The 18,274-nt window shown below is 42.0% G+C and overlaps 2 protein-coding genes across 2 annotated transcripts; both read right to left on the bottom strand.

Annotated features, from left to right (window-relative positions):
• Positions 1–2,721: 2,721 nt before the first annotated feature.
• Positions 2,722–6,344, bottom strand: klhl40b (kelch-like family member 40b). Its single transcript, XM_071541939.1, has 6 exons — positions 5,196–6,344; positions 4,653–4,813; positions 4,105–4,212; positions 3,756–3,941; positions 3,453–3,602; positions 2,722–3,288 (listed from the first exon to the last, which is right to left on the bottom strand). The coding sequence occupies exons 1-6, from the start codon at positions 6,336–6,338 to the stop codon at positions 3,177–3,179; spliced, it is 1,860 nt and encodes a 619-aa protein (XP_071398040.1). The 5' UTR covers positions 6,339–6,344; the 3' UTR covers positions 2,722–3,176.
• A 2,509-nt stretch (positions 6,345–8,853) lies between these two features.
• LOC139663291 (protein-cysteine N-palmitoyltransferase HHAT-like protein) lies at positions 8,854–17,765 on the bottom strand. Its single transcript, XM_071541931.1, has 12 exons — positions 17,485–17,765; positions 16,237–16,416; positions 15,320–15,387; positions 15,108–15,221; positions 13,784–13,978; positions 12,994–13,203; positions 12,503–12,674; positions 11,859–12,003; positions 11,700–11,735; positions 11,375–11,576; positions 11,151–11,292; positions 8,854–9,476 (listed from the first exon to the last, which is right to left on the bottom strand). The coding sequence occupies exons 2-12, from the start codon at positions 16,340–16,342 to the stop codon at positions 9,262–9,264; spliced, it is 1,605 nt and encodes a 534-aa protein (XP_071398032.1). The 5' UTR covers positions 16,343–16,416; positions 17,485–17,765; the 3' UTR covers positions 8,854–9,261.
• Between the last annotated feature and the right edge of the window lie 509 nt (positions 17,766–18,274).

Raw genomic sequence — 18,274 nt, 5'->3', positions numbered from 1 at the left:
AGTGTGTCTCTGGTTCTTATAGAAGAAGCCCACAGTAGTTTTGGGATTAAAAGAACATTCACCAAGTATTTTCCTACTTGATTGTTTTGAGAAGCACTAGCCCAAGAGACAATACTGAGATATTGTGGTTATAGTTGGATCCATTGTGACACTTAATCGTATTTTGCCTTATACTTCGATATGGAGAGGATATGCCATGGAACTGAATGTTTTTGATATTGATAGTGGTAGTAGACGATGGTAAGGGAGGAGGAATAGTAGTTAATACTACTGATATATGCACTTTGAATTTGATTGCCACACTAGCCCCTAATGGGAACATTATTTGGACAAAGTTGGGTAGAGATTGTGGGATGTGCATGTAAGTCAATGGCGATGCTGAAGCTGTGTGGCGGACCTGGGCCTGACCTGTGTTTTGCGTCCTAGAATAACTCTGTGAACCATTTTGCTGTGGTGTGTCATACTGTACACTGAGGAACACTCAGCTGTGAGGAATCAGTATACGTCACTCTGGATCTAAGCTGGTGTTATTGTACAGTATGCCTGCCTTGCACTGTGCCCTCTTTAACAAGTATTTGTGACCCCTCCCTACATAAAGCTGTGGCTTTTCTGATTGGTTTCCATTCAACTGGCTACCATAATCAATATCTCAAGAGAAATGAGATTGAGGTGTTTCCAGATTGGTCCGTATGGAAGGGTTTAATATGCGATTGTGATGTTAATGCTGTTTGAAAATGTTAAGGAAAGTGTCACAGCAGTTGCCCAGTTGATTAATGCAAAAGATATTTGTTATTGTGAGCACTTTATACTATAGGGTTCGACCGATGGCGGTTTTTGAAAGCCGATACCAATTTTCTTGGTTTGAAGCTGCCGATATTTTGTGCTGATATTCAGTATCTTTAAATTTGACCATTTCTATGCCAAACATTTCTAAAAGATTACAAGAATTCAGTCTCCGCCAGAATCTAATCTTAAACCGGGATAATAAAAATAACATTCATGCATACTTGTGTAGTATCCAATCAGAATGTCACATTAGAATCTATTCAAGTTAAGGGCTTCAGATTAACCAGCGTAGTGTTAATCAATCATACAATAGATATGTAATCAAACAAACTGCATCATATCCAGATGTTGGAGGTGGATGACACTGACCAGCACTGGGCATCTGATATCTGAAAACCAATATATCGGTCTTACCCTACTTTATATACAGATCTAGTTCGTGGCACAGCAATCAAATGAAGTGTAGAGAATGGTCTGGCTACAAAAGACTAAGCAGAATTTGTATATTAATCCTTTGTCTTGGATCCTTTGTCTTGGAAGTCTTTCTTCAATCCAGCAGCAAGACTCATCTGTGACAACGTCAAGCAACACTTTATGGAGCTGCATGTTGAAATGTATCAGAGACAGATTTGTGGACACTGACAGCACCCAGATCACAGAATATAACATATGTCATTTCTATTTTAGTGTGGATTTTTTTATTTTAATGTTATATTGTTAAATGGCAGTAAAGCAGAGATTCTGTTAATTGAGAAGGGAAATTTTGCACAGTGTCTATTTAGGTGTCCTATCTTCTAGGCAGGTAGGCTTCATGTTGTCTTGTAAGTAGCCAAATTCTACAAATTCTCCTTTACTAAGGCTAGCAGCCAAAGGCTTGTATTAGATTAGGCAAAGGTGGACCCGCCCTTGTCCCTAAATGAGGGTATGTCAGTGATTAATTGGGTGCTTAGCTACCATAGTGATTGTGCATTCTGCATTGCACCTAAGGCAAATGTTTGTCACATAATGAAACATTGAGAATGGAGGTTGATTCGAAGCAGAGCACTCATGGGATTGCCAAGTTGGGTCCCTTTTGGGACTTGTAGTTCTTTGGTTCAGCTGCTAGAGCGGAAGTGGTATATCCAATAGGATTTGATTCTGTGGCCTTCTTCAGCTTGAAGAAAAGTGTTGGGAATTTCAACCTTGCTATTATTTTAGTAGTACTTACTAATGTTCCACGAGGATGGTGGAGAGAAAGTATGTATGTAAGGATTTTAAAGAAATGTATTGCTCTTTGAAGAGAAAGAACTGTTTTTATTTTCAGAATGGAGGAACAATTTTGTTTTTAATCTGCCCTTATTTTGGGTGCAAAGTAGAATATGAAATTGGAAATCAACTGAGAATAAGTTGTTGGTTATTTTGCATGTGAAAGTTTGGTTAGCTGTTCTAATCTTGTTCGATGGTGACTTTTCCCCTTTTGGGCAAAGATATATGTGGTAGACACCAATGCCATAGTCAATTCAAAGATGTATTAGAATTATCCATATACCCTCTACATTTCTCATACTTACTCATATTGCAGCTGTGTTAAAGAAATCATAATGTGTACTGTTATTTGCCGATTCTCTACTTTATAATGTAAACACAATGTCTTAGTTAACTCTGTGTACAAAGACCATGTGTAGGCAGTAGTTGTCAACTATATAAAAAAAATACTAAAACAATACAAGGACAATAGTGTCTAGAGGTGCTAATAACATTAGACTGTATTTTCTGTCTTTCTGTATTATTGACTAGTGTTTACTGTCTGTAACACAGCAGAGCGTAATGAAATCATTTCAATATTAAACAGTATAGATATATTATTGCAAATGTATGTGTGCTGTGTTTTTGTTTCTGTGCAGAGAAATTGAAATAATCAAATCAAGTCATGGACTATAAGGGCAACTACATAATGACTTTGCCGCCATCTATTGGGAAATGTTTTTGAATGATGTTACTGTAATAAGAAGATGACTGAAGACACATTACTTAATGTTATTCCACACAGTGCAAAAAAAAGTTAATTAGACTAACAGGTCGTTTACATTTCACAGTTTCAATCAAGTAAAACCTTTGGAACACATAAATATAAAAATCAAGGGATCAATCTAGAAGGAAAATGATGCATTATATTAAGCCAGCAGCACACTTAGTTACACAATTAGAACAACTATAGCGTTGAGTAAAATAAAACCAACTGATATTTGTTCCAGTTGACAAATCAATGAACCTCAAACACACTGGGGAGATCTCTTCAAGACAGTCTCCATGTATGTTTCCTGACATTAGATGTATTCTATCCTTGTGAGCCTGGACTCCTAGGAACTACTGTGGACTCCAGTCAACCAGCATGGAGACTAGAGGGGCGGTTACATCTTGGTGAGACGCAGGGTGTTGAGGCGGACCCCCAGGATAGTGGCCCCTGAAGCGTACTGGATCTCTCTGAGGATCCCACTCCACTTCTTCTCGCTCTCATTATACCTGAAGAGGTCAACAGACTGTTGTCAACAAAGGATAAACTGGGATACTGATCAGTCTGTTGACAGTAATCCATAGCCATAGCTCATTTTACACTACAAATGGATGAATGAATGAATGAATGAATGAATGAATTGGGTGTGTGATTTTTTTTTTTTTTTACACACCTCCAGATGTCTTTCATCTCTTTGGGGACGATCTCATCACTGTCCTCCACAGGCATCATGGCAAAACCGCCTACAGCGTATAGAGAGCCGGCCAAAGACACAAGGCTCAGAGAGCTACGCTCATGGGGAAACTCCACAAAGTCTGACCACCTGGAACATGTGAACGCGCACACACACACACACACACACAGGTACACGTCAGCAAGGTAGAATACACTTTAAGAGAGACTCAAGTAGATTTCTAGGGAATGGAATATTTCTGGGACACTGACATCCACTTATAGCAAATGTTGAGGAACTCACTTGTTGGTAGCGATGTCGTACACCTCCATAGTGTTTGTCAGGCCGGTGTCAGTGACTCCTGCTGCCACATATATCTTGTCCTTGTGAACGGTGGCTCCAAACAGGGAGCGTGCAGACTTCATAGGAGCCAGCTCCTTCCATTCAAAATGCTTGGCGTCATACGCACACACTCTCTTCAGACAGCTCCTTCACACAGGAGAGTCACAGTATCAGATAATATCTCCTCTGAGGTCTGGTTTCTTTACATTACTATTGTAAAGTACAGGCTCGAAATGAATGAAAATGCAGGCTTGAAACTTCACACTTGCCAAGGATGGATGCTAATGTTTTGCTCACACTGTATACTCACTTGTCATCTTCCTTTCCTCCAATCACATAAACAACATCATTGTGGGACACAGTTGCATGTCCGTAGACTGGGTAGGGAAGTGGCTCTGACTCACCCCATTTGAAAGATCTATGAATGAGAAATACATGTCCATGTGAACAGATAACATGAAATCCACTTCTATCAAAGCAGACTGTGTTGCCTTTGTTATAAATTCACATATTGCAGTGTGTTCTCTGCATATTGACAGCAGTTGGAAACCCAAAATAATTGGAACATGGTTGTGGCTTTTCTTCAAATCTCTGTGCTAAATTAGTGGTTTGCTTTCAAGTTGGGTGAAACTTTCAAAAAGAGCAATTCTGCCTCTTGCATATGAAAGCCACAGACATCCAGTCAGTCAGGATCAAGGCGATGTAAGAACACATTGTGAATTTATGTACAAAGAATTAATTTGGATCCCTGCCGTCACGATTCAATCCTCAGCGCTGTAGTTGATCAAATTATTATTCCTCGTAAATTGAGCATCCTATTGCCTAAGATCTGAAACATGAACTTGAAGCCGTACTCACTGTCTGTCGTAGACCAGAACAGAATCCAGTGTGTGGTCCTGCTCCTTCAGCTCCTTTCCTCCCAACACAAAGATGGAGTTCTCAGCCTCAGCCAGCCCAAACAGGAAGCGGGGGGACGGGATGGGAGGCATCCCCAGCCAATCAGCACTGACCAGGTCATACTGAGAAGACGCAGGAGTCAAACATTTGTGAACAGGAGGTGCCTACACTCTGTTGTATACATAGTACATGCATACTGAAACAAACACAATGTACGCTGAGGGCAAATGCAAATATCTAGCATAAGATCCAGGAGTAGAGGATCATGTCATCATTGCTGTATCATGTTGCATCATATCTTAAATACAAATGTTTGTTATTTTGTTAATCCAACATTGGCACAGATGCTGCAGGCCTTGTATTAATAATGTGTCTAAGAATAGGTGTGCTGAACTGAGATCAGTTTCTGTAATCACTGCAAAGTTAATATGGGCCATGTGACCTCACCTGTCATCTTAGCTCAGTTTGCTATTGTTGGAAAACTTTATGTACACCCCCGCCTACCTGTAGGAAGTAGGAGCTCAGTGGGTCTTCCTTGTTCTCTTCATCAAAGAATAATCCTCCTGCCACAAAGATCTGATTCTCCTTGGTCACCAGGCTGGCGTGGTTCTTGGGGATCTGTGTGGAGAGTGATGCTACAAAGCAGTCGTTTCCTGTGGGGTCATAGGCCACTGCGCCTGCATCATTCACCATGAATATCAAGTCCCTGAGGAACATGCCAAATCGCAGGTTATCATTCAGGATGCCTGGAAGCAGAGCTTCCTCCTCCTCTTCTTCCTCATTCTCACCATCTTTCTCTGCTCCACCGTCCTGCTCTGTCTTTTTCTCCTTCTTGCTTTTGTTTTTTTTTACCTCCGGCAGTTTCCCAGCATGAGCGTCCCTAACCAGCTGCAGTTTCTGCTGTATGTCAGGATTGAAAGAGATTAGTTCGTGTTTCTCCACCTTCTCTTTCAGGTAATCCTCGGTGACCAGACGCAGACGAACACAATCCAGCAGGCCTGGCAGCTCTTTCTCTCTATTGTCTGTGTCCCGGGACACCCAGTTCATCAAAGCCTCAAACACTGTCTCCTCTGTCTCTACATTCAGAGTGTCAGACGTTAAGATGGCTGCCAACTCACTGGGGCCCAGCTGGAGGAAGTCCTCGTCTCTGGCGATGAGCTGGAAGCGCTCGCAGGCGTAGTTCCGGGCAGAGACAGCCAACCTGGGGCAGTCCAGCATCAGGCCCAGCCTGAAGATAGCCAGACAATTGCTAAGGCTCAGTCGCTTCTGTAGGAAAGAGACACATACAGTGAAAATAGAGGGGATCTGGAACATGTTGGCCACAGCAAAGATGTCCTGAACATTCTGCTCGGTCACGTTGATGTTGGAGGTGTACAGGTACTTGAGGATCAGGCCCATCACGCCCGGCTCCACATCCTCCAAGACAATCTCCTTCTTTTTGCTCTCATCCAGGTCAGACAGAAAGATGGTCCGGAAGTAGGAGCTGCAGGCACACAGGACCAGCCGGTGGCAGGGGAACTCCTTGTCTTTGATCTTCAGGACGCAGTCAACAAGCTTGTCGTTCTCCAGCAGGTCGTACAGGCCGTCCTGGAGTAGCGTCTGCTGGTACATCCTGGGCTCGTCCATAGGGTTTATTGGTAGCGCCATTGTTCCTGGCAGGGGGAGAACCGTGGGCACGAGGCAAGGTTTGAGGAGCCTTTCTGGGGTTGCAGATCAAATTGGTTGGTGGATCTTCTTTCTACAGCTGAGCTCAGGCTCTGCGACTTTCTAGCTCAGAAAGAGGAGGCAGAGACACGGTCAGTCTGCTATTAGCCCACAGCAGCTGAACCCCGGGACGGCCCACTACCTCAGCTGTCCTGAGCATTCAGCTCCAACTAGTAGGTTATTTATAGGCTGGGCACTTGGTGTGGAGCTATGGACTCCATTCTGGAACATGCGAAATGCAATATCCACTCCTCATCCCCTCTCCCACCCCATGCCACTGCCACCCCCACCTCCCAGAAACCTCTACGCACTCTCAGCCACCCTCAGACAGCTGACACATGGCTTCATGGGAAATATGTCCTTCCTGAGTCATGAGGAGGCCTGTTCAGGAGAGCGCCCCATTGTGGTCCTTTGTGCCCAAGTCATCATACCAGCACGGAAACGCTCTCATTCTTTCCATTCATTATGTTACATTATTAGATTTACATTATATTTACATTATAGTGGAATAAATTTTGTTTATAAACATCGAACAAAAAGTTCAGAACTTTGTGTTTGGTAGATTATTTCTCTGTTGTAACAATGCTTCTTGGCAATACATTTTATACCGTTGGAAAGCCTGTTTATTTCCCTTTTAAATGGTGCCCCATTTGTAAGGAACATGCATTTGTGGGATGAGCAGCACAGCTGAGTATGTGGGTTGCGCTCATGAAAAATTTGCCAAATCTTCTCTGCCAATGCCAAACAGCTTATTCTGCTGTTGCTATTGACTCTTGTTTTGCGCTTCCGGTACCCCCAGGTGCTGACAATCAGGTACCTGATTGGCACCTGCACTGGAACCTGAACATGTGGAGGAACGTTATGTTCAGCGATGAGTCCAGATTCTGCCTACGGAAGTTGGATCGTAGGTGTGGAGAAGACGGGGAGAACGCTATGCTGATTGCTGCACCGATAGAGTAACACCTTTTGGTGGAGGCAGTGTGATGGTGTGGGGCGGCATCTCCATCACTGGAAAAACGAGGCTTGTCATCATTGGAGGCAATCTCAATGCAGAGAGATATCGAGATGAGATTCTGCAACCAGTGGCAATCCCATATCTCCACAGTCTGGGACCGAACTCCATCCTCCAAGATGACAACGCTCGCCCCCACAGAGCGGGGTTTATCAGAGACTACCTCCAGAATTTGGGAGTAGAGAGAATGGAATGGCCTGCCAACAGTCCTGACCTCAACCCAATTGAACACTTATGGGATCAGCTTGGGCGTGCTGTTCGTGCTAGAGTGACCGACACAACCACGTTGGCTGACTTGCGACAAATCCTGGTTGAGGAGTTGAATGCCATCCCACAGCAGTGTGTGACCAGGCTGGTGACCAGCATGAGGAGGAGGTGCCAGGCAGTTGTGGCTGTGTATGGTTCTTCCACACGCTACTGAGGCTCCTGACTGTTTGTTAAATGAATAAATTGTAAAATTGCCAATATGTCTTGTTTCCTCCTTGTTACTGATAGACTTCAATCATCCAATCCACCAAACAACACCAAACAAGAGTCAATAGCAACAGCAGAATAAGCTGTTTGGCATTGGCAGAGAAGATTTGGCAAATTTTACATGCGCGCAACCCACATACTCAGCTGTGCTGCTCATCCCACAAATGCATGTTCCTTACAAATGAGGCACCATTTAAAAGGGAAATAAACAGGCTTTCCAACAGTATAAAATGTATTGCCAAGAAGCATTGTTACAACAGAGAAATAATCTACCAAACACAAAGTTCCAAACTTTTTGTGCGATGTTTAGTTCTAAAGCTTAAGAACTGATACAGGAAATATCAAAACATTGTTCATTGTACAAAACATTGTAATATGGTTGCTGATTGCCTAGTTTTCTCCTCATGCATACTCTACCTGTGTTGTCAAGGAGTTCAGATCATTTTCCAGACCTCACTAAACACCTTTTGTTACATTATTCTACTCCAGGCACTGTTTCAGCCTAGGTGCGGCTAGAGCCATTCCAGAGGACAGGAGTTTCCAGTGTGGATGCACTGAACAGGAATCAAGCTGCAAACTGGTTATGTAACTCTACAGAAATACCTCTTACCAAACAAACAGTCTCTCATGACAAGACTCACATATTGACTCAGTCATATTTATAGCGTAAAAAGCCCCTCTCTCATCCAGTAATTCAAACAGTCCCGTCAGAGAGCATGAGTTCAAAAACTCTTCATAAAGATTTTTCTCCTCTCTCCTTTCTTTTGTGTGATAAGCATCTCACAAAAGACTTAGAGACTTAAAGACTTTAACTTCTTCTCTTAAAAAGAGGCAAAACATAACACTTTGAACAATTAGAGTTGCAGTTTATTTTTGCATTAACAGTAATTGCTGATAAAACAGTGTGACAACATAACTTTGTTTGTCGATTTGGAATTTGAGAGTAATGCGATTTAGTTTTGACCTCCCTACAGTGTTGTTATACAGTTTAAGAGTAACTTTTCATAAAACAGAACCATCAAAGCACATTAAAGTATTTTTTTCCTCTTTAGATGAAAACATATTTCTCTTCTATCTTAAAATGGTGGTTAAACGTATTTACAATTAAGGCAGTTTTTCTAAATCAGCAGAAACAGAGCCTCCACTTAAAACACATTATAAAATCTAGACTGGCGGTAATACTGTACGCTCACTACTTAGCTGTATTCATCATTCTAGCACCGTGATGTGAACAGCAAATACCTCCAATATAACTTATACTGAATACAACTAAAATTGCATTGTCTATTGTGGCCTTGTCATCTGTGTAATATATCAGAAACTATGACTCAGAAAGATATTTTCGACTTTGACGGACGTGCAAACTTTGACGTCCATCCCCTACTCTGCTTTCTCCTTGCCAGGCTCCACGACTGGCTGAGCAGCAGCGGGTGAGGCTGCGGTAGCTGTGCCGCTGACGGGGCCGGGTGGAGGAACAGGGGCAGGAGGGATGGGGTCAGGGTCATCGATAAGGGCCTGCCTCCTCTCGCTCTCCTTTATCACTTGAATCAAGCAGTAGGTCACAAACATGACGACGATGGTGGTTATAGGGAAGCCTGGGAAAGAAAGGATATACATGACCATTGTTAAAAAATTTACACAATTTCAAATTTTCAGTAGTAGTCCAGGCATTTTACCCAAAAATGTGGGTCAACCTCTCACAAATTGCAACAAAAACAAACTCAATGGATTTTGTGTACTCAATATGTTCTGAATGAGAGAAAAAAAGTCCTAAGGAATTGTATGAAGGCCTATAGGCCTATAGGCCTATAGATTCAAAATGTTATTTTATAATGTTAGGAGAGTGAACTGGTCAAGATGAGCTCTGATAGTCAGTCTGCTGGTAGCTGAAGTTCTCCCTCAGTGGATTTGAAAATGGCCAGGAGGTCAGGATGGTTGACCACACAGGTGTCCACTGCTTGCCTGAGTTGTACAGCACACAAGAGGAAGCTGACACCAGAATGGTGCTGCATGCAATTCACCTCTCTGACAGATATCAAAACATCATCGTGAAAAGCGATGATACAGATGTACTTGTGCTGCTCATTTACTATGTCAGTCGATGGTTAGGGTTAGGGTTACATGCAAAAAGAACAATATCCTAACCCTAACCCTCTATTAAAACTGCTAGGCGGAATTGGGTGCTTTTGACTGGGGTCCCCCAGGACCCCAATACATTGGTATTTTTAAAAAGCACTAATTAAAACAGAAACAGAAAACAATTATATGAAGTCATTAGGAACAAATTGATTGACAAAGTCATGAAAAATTGGAATGATAGAATAAAAACACCTGTGAGATATGACAAAAAGTATACCTCTGGGGTCTGCGGGTACCCCAGTCGGTAGGATTAAGGTTAATTACAAAATAAACTCAAAATTGGATTTCTCATCCTCACAAACCCCTGAAATATGGTATTATATATGATTGTAGAAGGGTTTGATGTATAATATGTGTATATAGTGTTAAAGTTGTGTGAACTGTCACAGTTTTAAAATGTGTGAATTTAGTAAAAAGTCCAGCCTGTACAGTCTGCTAGAGTGAATTGTGACATCACACACTGTAGGCTGGCTCCATAGGATCCCATTATAAAGGTTGAAAAAAGTATAAAACTTAAACTGCGATTTCTCAAAAAGTACAAAAGGTATCAAAAAGCTGAATAAGAGTAATAAAGTACTAAAAGTGGTGACCCGTTTAAAGTTTGAATGGAGTTTCTAGTTTAAAGTATGAAAGAGTAGTTAGAGTTCAAAGTGGGCATGGTTTGAACAGTCCTCCCATAGACTTACATTGTAAAAAAAGGCTAAAAAGGCGTTTTGGTAGGTATTTAGGTGATTTTCAAAACTTTCCCTTCATACAATTCCTTAGGACTTTTTTTCTCTCAATCAGAACATATTGAGTACACAAAATCCATTGAGTTTGTTTTTGTTGCAATTTGTGGGAGGTCAAGTTACATTATTACTGGACTATAGTGGACAAAAACAGAAGGGAAGGAGCGCTGCATTGAGTCGTTAGTGTAGAATGGACAGGTGCTCTTTGGATGTAGGAAGGCTTGACTAGGCCACAATGTGATGATGCAATGTTTTTAATCTATTCTTGCCATGTGAAATACAATATTTAAATTTTTGCAATGAGACAGAGTGCATTAGGACAATTTTTTGCTTTGAACTGGATCTTGATGTATATTTACAAAGACTTCCCATGCATTGACTTATTGTAACGAAACTGATCACCTTTGAGAAGCAGCCGTTTGGCTACCAACTTGGCAAAGTCCAAACTGTTCAAGGCCAGAATGTTGTACAACACAATGGTCCAGAAGTTGAACATATTGAAGATTGCTCTGATCCGGCGAGACATTGCCTCTGACATTGCCATCTGTTAGAAACAGACCAACAGATAATCAATAAACAAAAAGCTCTTTGTGTCTAGATCCGAATGACAACCTTCATTAACCAACCTCAAAGGAAGCAAAAGGCTCCATGGAGAAGAACTTGGCGGTCCACAGCTCAAAGTTGAGGCCAAAACAGTTGAAGAAAGCCCAGATCAGCACCACCTCGCAGGGTCCCAGCCAGAGGATGGTGACGCCAAAGGTGCACAGTGAAGCCACCAGCTCCTCCAGCACATTATCATGCTTTCCTCCCAGGTAATTATACACATACCTGTGGATAGTGACACAAATCTCCTGGATGATTGATATGATAATCTTGTAGTATCAAAACATCTACATTTATCGGGATTAACAAGACTCAGATTTAATTCAGTGGTTTTTCTGAGACACTCACTTGCACAGCCAATCGTTAATTCCTCTGTCAAAGTGGCTGCAAAAGGAGACAAATTTAAGAACAGGTTTAGTATTGCAGGTATTATAGGTAGGTGTACCATGAGTATAGAATCGTGATGACCAAATGTGAATGAGATCAAGCTGTGTAAACTTTACTCACGTTTCAGCAAACACATAGAGCATGGTGATGCATTTTGGGGGCTTGGGCGGGTCCAGATGATCCAGTCTGGATACTGTGTTGATGACTCCAAACATGACGGCTGCTTTCACCCAGTCGTACACCAGGTTGGAGTAGGCAAGACCCACTGTAAGACACAACCACACAGTCAATGCACTTTCACTTCAATGAATTCAACATATAAGTACAACCTGCATCCATTTGATGTTAACAGCATCTCTGGAGCTGGTGGGGATTCAAGTGTCTTGCTCAAGGGATCTTGAAATAGGGTAATCTGGTCAAAGAACGGCTTCTCTAATCACTAGGCCACCTTCCTGCCAAGTTTGTCAATATTTAAATTTGGAGGGAAATCCACTGAACTGACTGAATTGCGATCAAATTGAAAACAAATTGAAAGCAGCCCCAAACAACACACAAATCAACAGACACTTAAGGTACTTACTGGCAGTGTGCATCACATCAAAGAAACATTTAGGTAGATGCTAATTTGTAGTACCAAGCATCTCAATTAACCCTCTATAGCCTGGTAAACAATCAATCCAACATTTCATTTATCACCACCCACATACCACAGCATCAAAACAGTGAAACCATTGATGAAGGAATGTCGGGGAGGTTGCACAGACCTACAGCCCAGTCAGAGAGGTGCTTAAGCAGCTTCATGTCAGTGGGGATGGTGAGGATGTACATGAAATGGAAGAGGATGTCCACGACAATGATGGCCGCCAGGTGGATCAGGCCCTGCAGACTGATATTCCACATCTCCCTCTCTTTCCTGGTCAAGTCTGACTTGTTGGCCTGCAGGGGGCAGCAGACACATGGCACAGCTACCTCACATACTCCAGACTCAGATTTTACTAAAGAGACCTCTGACTTCTGCACTGCAGTGTAGCTCATGAACAGAAATCTAAAGAATATAATGTCCTCATCCTCTGCTTGTACTCCAATAGTAGTTGCCTTGGGGTCAGGGCTGACCCTATATCTCCTGTATCAGAATGATTTTGTTAAATTCAGAAATAAATTCAATATGGATGTCTTAAGACTGCTGCAGCTATCCTTCAGATGAACACATCGGTCAGTGTAACTTTAATTATGAAAAAACAAAAGTATAACTTACTTGAACATAATATTTATCAAAGGTCATGATGGGCCCAAAGTAGAAGAAGGGGAGGTAGAAGTTGTACTTGAGCAGCTCCAGGATGCTGTAGTTTCCCTCTTTCCGCTCACAGTTCTCCAGAGCAAAGCTCATGCAGCGCATGATAGTAAACCCACAACCTCCGTAGAACAGAATGTGGCGCAGCTCAAAGTCCCCCTCCACAAAATCAGCCTATATGGAGAAGAGAGAGGGAGGGTAAAGTATGGATTTGAATTCATAACAACTCATAAAGAGAGATATGTTTGCTATTAAGCTGAGGGAACTTGGGACACTGACTACAAATTCATTCTTGCGTCAGGAAACACTCCCTTGTGATATAACGTGACGGGAATATATGCAGCACAGCCTGACACATTTGCTTCTTTTACATGAATTTCCTTCAGCAGTGGCAGTCTTCTAAGCGCTTTGCACACTCTCTTTAAAACTGCCCTAGGCAACTTTGCACAGTGTTGGCTCCAAATGGCAGCAAGAGACAACTGCTTTAAAAATTTGAACGTGTAATGTAACCTGACATCAGTAAAGTGGACCATCACACCAGCCCAACCAGTCTGTGATCAATGGGATGAGAGAAGCAAAATATCTAACAGTGGCTTTCTTTTGTGGTAGTCTCCCTGCTGTTTTGATTTGTCACTTAATGTGGGCAGAGAAATTTCATTTGGGCAAATACAGCGAGTCCACAGAGTCTCAGTTAGGGAGGATAGGACACTTGTCTCTTTGGCTGATAAAATGGGTGTATTTTTTACCAGGTTACCTGCCAGGACACGAAGGGTTCACACTTGAAGGTAGCAAGGGTAGCAAGGCCAGTGACGAAGCAGAGCCAGCGGAGTTTCACTAAGGAGATGCTGTACAGCAGGATACAGTGGGACAAAATGAGGGTGACGTAGGTCCAGCCCATACTGGTCCAGACAGCCAGCAGGCCGTACGCCATGTACACCAAGGACCTGTGCTGTGGGAGAGAAAAACAGTGTCAGTACTGGGTACACACAGTATGGCTACCTGTATACAACTCTCTCCTAGAGATGCAATCAAAAGGTAATTGTTGATATTTCCTATTTGATGTGGCAGATTAAAAATCAATGTGATGATTGAGCTGAGAGACTGTGGATGCAGTTCTATCAGTATGATTTGTGCTTGGCAAAAGCAAATCCAAACTCCAAAGTACTGCAGATAACGACAGCCATTTACAGTCCTTCATGTGTATGAACCACAGTTACACTCTGTCACACTGTACCAAGTCCTGTTAATCACCAGGCCTTCCTGTGGTATTTTTGTATCAACCAAACAACATGAAAAATATGTTTGTATATACACAAAGCAACACAGGCTGGCTATTTTAAGACAGAATTATACACTAAAGGATTGTCTTTCACATTAGGAGACTCTGCTGACAGATGACACAGTCCAGTGATGCTAGCCAAACCAAACTTTCACATATAACTCTCGCTCTCCCTCTCCCTCCCTCCATCCCTCCATCTCGCTCTCACTCAGTCTTTCTCCCTCAGTCTCTTCCTTTCCACCTGGTCCCATTCATCATTTACTGTTTAGCTAATGATATAAAAAGCTACTGTGCAATGTAGTAAAAATAAATGGTGACAAAGGGGATTTCAAACATCACTAAGTATTCATAACACGTTATGGCATCTTGTAGATTAGAGAGTTCGAAATTCATCATGGTAGACTATCTTCCTGTACCTTCTTTGATTTCATAGTGAATGACACAATGTATTGCTCTGGTCATTAAACATTATAACAAATATAATTTAACAACATGAATATACTATTTTCACCACTATTATTATAGTCTTACACATTCTTTACTATATTTCTCTGCCTGGAGCAGGTTTGTGCACACATTTTTACACAGTCAAAACCAATCAATCAATCAATCAGTCAGTCAGTCAGTCAATCAACAAATCAATCAGTCAACAACTCAGTCAATCAATCAATCAATCAGTCAGTCAGACAGTCAGTCAGTCAATCAAACAACAAATCAATCAGTCAACAACTCAATCAATCAATCAATCAATCAATCAATCAATCAATCAATCAATCAATCAATCAATCAGTAGAAGCACCTGTGGAGCCAGCATGGTGCAGATCTTGGCAAACAGCACATGACCAGAGAGAGCGAACAGGATGTGCTCTCTGAATGTGGAAAACCACATCACCCACTCAACATCAGCCGTGTCCTGCAGATCAATGAGTATTCACAAAGTTTAGAAACAACATTTGTGTATCAATGGAATGCATCTTGATAAATTACGATGAAAGTCCCAGGCACTCTCACCATTCTCCTCCCAAAGTAGTGCCATCCTGGCTTCACGCTGGATTTGAAGGTCTTTCTGTTTATATTGGCTGGAACAAGACAAAAGGAGAAGAGAAAAAAACAACTGCAGGTAAATGAAAATATAAATTATGAAGACCTAAAGAAACTTGACGTGCCTGTTGTTCAGTTTGTTGTGCTTACTGACTCTTGCACAGTATACTAGTGTTTGATGCAAAACTGCAACAGGCAACAAAAGGATCTTTGCTGGTACATCCAAAACAGAATCTTTTTCTTTACTTTAACATGCCACTTTATTTAAAACACATTTTTCTATCTATCTCATTTTCTTCTTCTTGTCCTTGAATGCAGATGTGGGTGTCTTTGTTACTGGTGACAGACTCACAATAAACGCAGGGCGAACACACAATCCTATTTTCTTCTTCCGCTCTGTGGTATTAATACAGACACCTGATCTGTTCTGCGTGGTCTGCATAGCTCCCACTCTTGGCCTTCACACACTGAAACGCCCCCCTGCCTTTTCCCCCAAGACAATGCTGCACAGCAGGTCCACATCAGCGACGGCTTTACAGAGCAAACTGCCCATGAAATAGATTGCACTATATGTTCCGCACAGTGTGTTGTCTGCGTGTGACTGCACTACTGATGGCCGATGGGCAGATATAACTCATGCCGCAGCATCAGGATCACAACTGTCAGGGTAAACCAATGCATTGATAGATAATTGCTTGCTACTGACATGTTTTATTCATTCATTTTCAATCATTCCCCTTGTTTAAACCAATATCTCCACTGAAATGGAAATCCAATATTTGAAAAGTAAGTTAAATAAGTTCAGAGACAAATCAAATTCTGTGTATACGTGTATATGCATGTGCGTGTGTGTGTGCTTGTGTGTATGCGTGATTCCTCATACTCACAACTGGACACCTCGGAGATCCAGCTGGTGGCCCAGAACATGGCCAGACACAGCACCGTGTTGTAGAAATAGATCTCATACTTGGGAAGGGCAGCTTTGACCCCCATGGTACCACAAGACAGCCGCAGCTCAGGACGTTCCTGAACACACCGCACCGACCCCCGACCAGCGAACGCCTTATCTGTCGACCAAAATGCGTTGACCAAGAAGATGTCAGATGTCTAACTGACCACGAAGATGTCTCAGTCTATTGAAAAATTATTTGCAAATGGGAACGGCAAATGCCATTACAGTACATCATGACTGCTTTACTCCAGCTACAGCTAAACATATCACGATGCCTCACACAATGTTATCACCTCTTCACTCCTTCAGACACTTCTCTCACCTGATCATATCTTTTACACTGAACCTTTTGGTCACACTCACTATCACAGGAGAAAGGGTATATAGATAGCCACAATGGCTATCTATATGGCTGGCAATTTGTCCTGGACTAGTTACAGCTAAAAAAGTAAAAGGGGAGGTGTAATGTTACCATTTCAATATTTCAATCAGAGACAGATCTGTTTCAGCAGTAACTAAATATAGACTTGTCTACTTGTCCATCATTCAAGGTTCAATTCATTTAGTGTCACATGTGACTTACTGTACTTATTCTGTTGAAGCCAGTTGTGATCAACATAATCTTATTTGTAGTTTTAGCCTATATATATGGATTCATTTTCTGTTTTGCATTCAGCCTACACAGAATAACTCTTATCTTGTGGTTTGCAAGTCTCTGTCTGACAGATGAGTTTAAGCCATTATCATTTCGGTATTTTATCTGTCTGGCCTGCTTGACACCTTTCAAATGATTATCAAGAAAAACACAGTATCAGGGCAAATGGGCAAAAGTTTCCATTGATTAGAATTCAGAGGGGTGAAAGCATCTATAAAGTACAGCTGCCTGCTATTTTTAACCAAACAACTTCTTTCCGCATTGACTACATGAATTCATTAGATGGCTCCTATCCATGTTAAACACTTCAAAAACAATTATTTCTTGCTTTGGAATTTACCAAGTAAACTTAACAGCCTGTCAGTTCTCTGGGCAACAGGACTGACACGTATGGCTATGAGTGAAATAACTATATTAGCTACAGTGCAATTCTCCTCTCCCACAATGTCTGACTGAGATGAAGCTGTTGAAATGCCACCCGGTCATGCACTTCAGTTCGTCCTCAGCAGCACCTGTTGTGATACTGACCTTGAGCGCAGCAATGGAGTGAGTTGCCAACCCGAAGAAGTTGCTTAACAAACCAGTTTATTCAGTCCCGTCAAAATAAAAATTAAAAAACATATATATTAGTCATGGGATATTAAAGAAAGCGTGGGTGGGAAAAAGGCGATCTACTGTATCCGCTGTGCATCTGAAGAGAAGGGGTGGGCTGCGGGTCCCACTGACTCCCTGAGAGGGAGCTGCACCGGGTAAAGGTGACATGTATTTATACTTTGACCATTGACACAGAGGGGGCGGAACAATATAAAATAGACTACGCAGTAGCCTATTTGGATGTCTGTTATTGTAGCACAGAGGGAAAACCCACCTAAACTCACTTTAACTAGCTCTTTATGTGCGGACTAGTTCCTGACCTAAACCTTCATGAGGTAAATCACATTAAGCGTGAATTAATGCCTTTCTACCAATATAATAGATTTTTTTTATATTGGTTGCTCGCCTATTGATGGTCATGGTTTACCCACCTTTTTATTCACCACTACATCACTGTATATAAACATATAGTGTCTTGCTCAAGGCACCATGCGGTTCAGCATTAGGCTACTTACAGGTTTGATGTCTTCCGCAAAAGCGCAAGTTCACCTGAAGAAAAGCTTCTGGGTTTCAGGGTTTCTGAGGCAGAATCCTTGGGGTGGGGGGGCTTTGACTCCTTTAACTGTCAGTAGAAATCAATGATTATCGCTGTTTTCGTCATTTTCACTTTTTCCTTGTGGAGGCGGCTTCGTGTCTTCACTAAAATCAAACTGGCTTTAGGCTA

The sequence above is a fragment of the Centroberyx affinis genome, unplaced genomic scaffold, assembly GCF_046629955.1.
Source record: "Centroberyx affinis isolate AG114_WGS23_722 - 3 ecotype Tasmania unplaced genomic scaffold, CSIRO-AGI_Caff_v1 ptg000224l_1, whole genome shotgun sequence".
NCBI lineage: Eukaryota > Metazoa > Chordata > Actinopteri > Beryciformes > Berycidae > Centroberyx > Centroberyx affinis.
Note: the sequence above shows the minus strand (reverse complement) of the source record. Positions and strands in the feature narration are given on the sequence as shown.